Source organism: Limulus polyphemus, unplaced genomic scaffold (assembly GCF_000517525.1).
Source record: "Limulus polyphemus unplaced genomic scaffold, Limulus_polyphemus-2.1.2 Scaffold25, whole genome shotgun sequence".
Classification (NCBI taxonomy): domain Eukaryota; kingdom Metazoa; phylum Arthropoda; class Merostomata; order Xiphosura; family Limulidae; genus Limulus; species Limulus polyphemus.
The window spans coordinates 932,601-938,577 of record NW_013665635.1 but is presented as its reverse complement, the minus strand read 5'-3'; the positions used below and the strand labels follow the sequence as shown (position 1 = coordinate 938,577).

General features: G+C 30.3%; 1 protein-coding gene across 1 annotated transcript in view; it reads left to right on the top strand.

Annotated features, from left to right (window-relative positions):
* LOC106459004 (dystrophin-like) overlaps positions 1 to 5,977 on the top strand; it is a 271,702-nt gene that overhangs the window by 177,789 nt on the left and 87,936 nt on the right. Inside the window, exons 45-47 of the mRNA XM_022385593.1 lie at positions 91 to 201; positions 2,345 to 2,509; positions 5,174 to 5,435. Of these exons, the coding sequence (XP_022241301.1) occupies positions 91 to 201; positions 2,345 to 2,509; positions 5,174 to 5,435 (538 nt within the window). The remainder of the gene's footprint in view (positions 1 to 90; positions 202 to 2,344; positions 2,510 to 5,173; positions 5,436 to 5,977) is intronic.

The following is a 5,977-nucleotide window of genomic DNA, read 5'->3' as shown; positions in this document are numbered from 1 at the left end:
CATAGAAAGTAAGATATATATATATATATATATATATATATCATAACCTAGAGAAGTAAAAATAATTGGCATTACAAATTAATATTACAGAGAATAGAAGAAGAAACAGGACCAAGAAGAACAAGCATGATGTCAGTTCTGTTGGCTCGTACACTTCTTCGACCAGATGATGTTGATAAAGCAGAAGAGAGGTTTCATAAGGTATACAGTACTGGTACTCTTCCAGTCAGCATTGATTTTATGTATATAAATTCTGTGTTGTACTGTGTGTGAAATTTATAAACAGTATTTACCAAATGTGAAGTTACATGAATAATTTTATTTGCTTGAGTCTCAATATTTTCTTTTTTTAACTAAACTTTTAGCCTCTTTTAATTTAGTATACAAATAATTTTTGTGTGACAGTTAAATAATCAAATATTAGTAGAAAAGGGTCTTTTACCATTTCATGATCTGTACCTTTATAGCTTTTCTTATCCGCATTATACATAGAAACAAACTATAGTTAAAGAAAGCTAAACTTAGCCACTAGTCTTTTTTTGTAAACACACTCCTAAATTTTACCAAAGCTTTTTTCGTAAACTTAAATATACAAAAGATCCTTATTGTTGCTAGGAAACATCATAATAATATTAAACTTTCCCATCAGATAGAAGATGGGTGAAAGTTATTAAAAGAAAGAATAATTTGTCATGTAAAGTGATAATGACATATAAATCTACTTTTCTGCACCTTCATCAGATCTTAAAATACTATTTCACTAAAAAAGTTGGCCATTTCAAGAACTTTCAGTCATTGTAATTTGTTTCTCTGCACTGTTAATCACATAAAATCATTAACTTAAAGGTGATGAGATATGAATATATTAGTTTAATACCTTAGTGGATCTTCACTTTATATCCATCTCCATCTTTAAAAACATCTGCAACTAGAGGAGCACTCAGAAGAGTGTATACCTTTGCCATGTACAAGTCTGAGTGTCTGTCTTTACCAACCATACATACCATTTTTGGCAGGACAATGAGGAATAATATTTTACCTATGTCCACCAAGTTTAATCAAAAAATGGTCATTTTTGATTGAGTTATAGAGCAAAAATAGTGTGAAAATTCTGTCCCTATGTTAACAGATAGGAGTTTTTTATTTTCTTACACTTGCTCTGACCTTTGACCCCTGACCCTCAAAAAACTAGTCATTTCTAAGTTGGGTCATAGTCCACATGTATACCAACTTTGGTCCAAATCCGCTTGGCCATTTTCGAGAAAGGTTGCTGACAAACACATGCAGGGGTAAAAACAACCTCCATCCACCTTTGGTGACTGAGGTAATAATTAAAGTAAATACAACTGGAGATTACTCTTTTGTGGATTTAGTACATTATGACCATTTGGATTTTGAACTTTGAAATTGTAACTTAATTTTTTGCTTGTTCACATGAATTTAACAGTTATATTAGTTATTGTGTAATTTACACTATAAACATGTGCACAAGAAGCAACTTTTATAGTTACTGAACAATATTCATCCACATCTTTTTTTATATTCTCATTATTGTCAATCTTATCAAAATCTTTTACAAAACATTTGTGGTATATGTGCATGACAAAGCTGAGATCAGATTAAAATGACAGGAATACTTAGAAAGTTTGTAAGGGAGGCAATGCTGATCCCATAACACAATCATTCAGTGTACTTAAAATGTATTTTAAAGAAAAATTAATGTACTTAGACACTAAGTGTATCATGTATATCATGATCTATAGATTAAAGAAGACTTGATACTTTTGAGTTTGAATAAGCAATATAAACATTACCCATAGTACTAAAGTTTACTGTACTATATTGTAATTTGATAAAGTCATTAGTAGAATTGTTATGGGCTTTGTTAGCATAATAAGGTTCTAATATCACTGTTACAACCATACAATATTGAATGAACTGTTTAAATAAAAAAATAACTTTTAAGATGTATGAAGATAAAAACCAATTCTAGACACAACTCCATGTCATTAAAGTTTTACTTATGGAAAATAGCTTACATCGTAAGTGTAATTTGACTTTTATTTTATAAAAAAAGGGTTTTATATGAATTATGTATTACAGTATCATTTTATGATTATACAAATTTCAGTTCAAACCTTCAAGTTGTCAGCTTGTCATAATGTTTTTTTTCCACCAGACCATCTCACAGTTTTAAGTTGGTCTTTGTAATTTAGATATAATTAATGAAGTTATTTGAATAATTCATAGTTCTCTGGTCACCACATTTTCCAAAATAATTAATTACCAAAAAAAATCTTCCTATCAGTTGAAGTTCTTGTTTGTTCATTTTATCCTTTTTAAGGTGTCAACAGACGTGCCAGAACTGAGACATAAACTTGAGACTCATTTGAGTAATTTGACACTGTTCTTAGAACAACTTGAAGCAGAAAAGTTGTGGATCTTAGAAACTAAAAATACACTGGAGAAGTATCAGGAAGAGATTGCACCTCCTCCGTTGGAAACTGTAGTATGTTTGTTTGCAGTTTTCCCAGATAAATTATAAATATCACGTTAACTACCACAGTACCCACAGAGAAGTATAATTTCAGTACTAATAAGTACAACTAGAAGATAACTTAGTTTTGTATTTTTAATTGTGTGTTGATTATTAAGCTTTCTTTTTTTCTTTAGTTAAAAGAATGTTGGTCATTCTGTTTTGATTTTTGTCTTTTTCTTAATTTTTCTTATGTAATTTGATATGTAAAATGTTCGTACCCAATACAATTTTGCTTATTATGCCCAAGTTAGATGTAAGTGATTGTGATTGTATCCTCTTTGTGAAACCTATACATAATATAAAATGATAATTATTTGGAATTTCTTCTCACTAACTGAAAAAAACAAACACGAAGGTCCCTATATTTAAGTTTTAATAAATACTGTTGTAATGTGAGTAATAGTTGACTGACTGGGGCTAAAAAAAAAAGATTGCAAAACCTATATCAAGTTCCAAAAATTCCATTAGAGAAAGCTTCATGTATAAAAATCTCTCTCTATTTTATAATATCATTGAATTCACCTTTAGATGCAAAAGAAAGTAAACATATAATTGTAAAACCAAGAAACATTTCTTGAGGAAGAAAAAATAGTTTTGGCCTCCAAGAAGCTTTGTCTAATTATAAAAACTTGACAGTTATATATATATATATATGTGTGTGTGTATATAATACTGAAAGAGTATGGTGGTTTGCACAGATTAAAGAACTCGGTCTATAACATTTTTTTCTTTTAAAGTAGCTACATGTTTTGAAATTCCTCATTCAAAATATTTGATGCATACCCTACAGATCTTTTTTCTTCTTCATCCATGTGTTCATCTTTTTTCTTTTGTTTAATCCGGGATCCATCATCGATAGCAAAGTACAGCATAAACCAGTAGCTTATGTTTACAGATTCGAGGTAGACTTCTTGTTTTGTCAGTTTTCTCTACATTCAGTTGTAGTGACAAGACTTTACATCCACACCACCTTTGTCAGAACATGTTTTTTGTGATCTGTTCAGTTTAATGCCTGATACTTACCGTACTGAATCACATGTAATTCAGCATAAATTTACAATTTATAAAGAATGGCTGTCACTGTCTAGTAAACTGCCATCTGTAGATGTCTAAGAGTAGTTAAAACTAATGATCTTATAGGAGTGTGTAGTTCACTGTTGTCAGCTGTGCCCTATAGCAATGGAACATTTCTTGTGGTTCACCTAACACAAAGTGTGTTTTGTTCTCGAAGTCATGTTTTTTTTTTTATCTGTTAAACAGATCAAGACCAATATTCCCAATTTTTATATCAAATTCTGGGAAGCACTTAAAGAGATTCCTTCACCTCATACTGCTGCTCTTTCAGTGTACTGTACCCATTCAGTTGATATCATTCAGTCTCTCAGCTTAGCACTTTAAGCATGTGGTTGACTAGAATTTTGTTTATTAATATAATTCATTAAATTTGTGGGAAATGATGTGATTGTATTCTAAAGTACAGATGTATCAAAAAGTGCAGCTTAAACTGCAAAGAAACACATTTTAGTAGATTGTATTCAGAAAGTCCCAAAAATTTACTATCCATGTGTTTTTTTGAGTAGTTCATAGTGGCTGGTTTACAATTTAATTAATCATCTATTTCATTTTTTTGAAGCTCCAATTTATCCTAATAAAACGTTTGGTGGAATTGTATAATGTCATTAAAGCAAGATACTGAAATAACATATAACAATTTCAATATATTAATGTTATAATTTGTACTATTACCTATGTTGTGACTGATGTTTTGCACATCTACAAATATAAAGCAGTTATCCATATAACTGGTGTTTTGACATCACAAAATTGTTTTGAGATAGTACCTGAACTATTTTAGATGATATTTGATAGAGAAAAACTCAGGTGGAATACCCCTGAGGTTGAGTTTAAATGGATAAGCAATTGGATGAATGTTTCAAGTATGACAGCCATTTTAATTTTTCTGTGTGAACCTGATGCCAAATTCCAGTGATATAATACCATACATAACATTGGTACCTTTCCTGATAACTCGTGTTCAGTAGATACACTCGAATAATCACAACCTCATGAATCTAACAAAACAAATATCGTGCAAGGCAAGGGTACATTTCCTAGTTGTTTCCTCTAGTAAATATAATTTCTTTAAAGGATAAACTGGTAATTTTTTCATCAGTGTAGAAGTGAATAAATTGACTAAGACTAGTGTGTATAAACTATTAAATGTCATAACACTGGAAAAAAAGACACTTTCCCTTAAGGTGCATTTATATGCATGAATTAAACATATGAAGTTTTGTTAAGTTATATATGAGTTTTATAAAGTGAAACATTTAGTCATTAATTGATATCCAGTGTTCTAATTGGAACAGCTCTTAAACAAAGCTAGAGATAACCTTTTTTTTTTACTGTTTGCACTTGGATGTGCTAAAGTTTTCTAAGGTGTGTGCATTCCTTTGATAAGGATGTAAACTGAAGTGTATCAAACTAAGATGTATAGTTTTCTTATTTTTTACTTGATAAAGTAAATTATTTTAATCCACAGTTCACTTTCAGAAAACTGTAAAATCTACTTTTTTTAAACTTATCCTATCTCTTTATTTGAATTAAATACTACAACTTTTACTTTTGATCCAGGTTGATCCTGATATCATTCAGACTCATGCTGTAGCATTCAACCAGTTAGAAGAGAGCTATAGACAGTTGAAAAAAAACAGTCAGGCCATGCCTCCAGCTGTACGTGATGACCTGCAGACTGTCAGAGAAGAATGGGTTGCTGTACAAGAAATGATCAGACCTTTGGTAGTTGTGAATCTAGATCAAAATTTAAGTTCTAGTAGAAAAGCATCAGTTTCCTCTACATTCAGTGCCACAGGAAAACCACTTGTTTCAGCAGAAGGTAAATGTTTATGTTGTACATTTAATATTTCTGAGTTACATTCTGTGTATGCATCACAGGGCAACATTGTATTCCATATGTTTCATCTGATTGTGCATCTCTTACCATCAAAGAAACATTATCAAAATACATATGTTTGAAATTTCTTTTTGACGTGTTTTCAATAAAAATACCTTCAAAATAAACCACAATAACTAAGCCTATTTTCTATTTCATGTTCCATAAGGATGTTTTATTTTCATGCAGAAATACGTCAACTTCATCTAGTAAGGTAGAAACTTAAAATAATAACACACAATGATAAAATGGGTACATACTTGAAAACACTTAATTAAGAAACAATACTAAGGTAAAACTTGTATACACCTGGAAAAAAGTTAAGCACCCCCGTGTTTTTTTCAAGTGATTCAGATTCGATGCTCTTGTGACTGATTATAAATTACATTTCAATCTAAACGTGTTTATCAAATGAAATTATGCATTGTTGGGCACAAGAAAACAAGATTATCACCGTAAAATAACAATTTTTAATTACATATCAT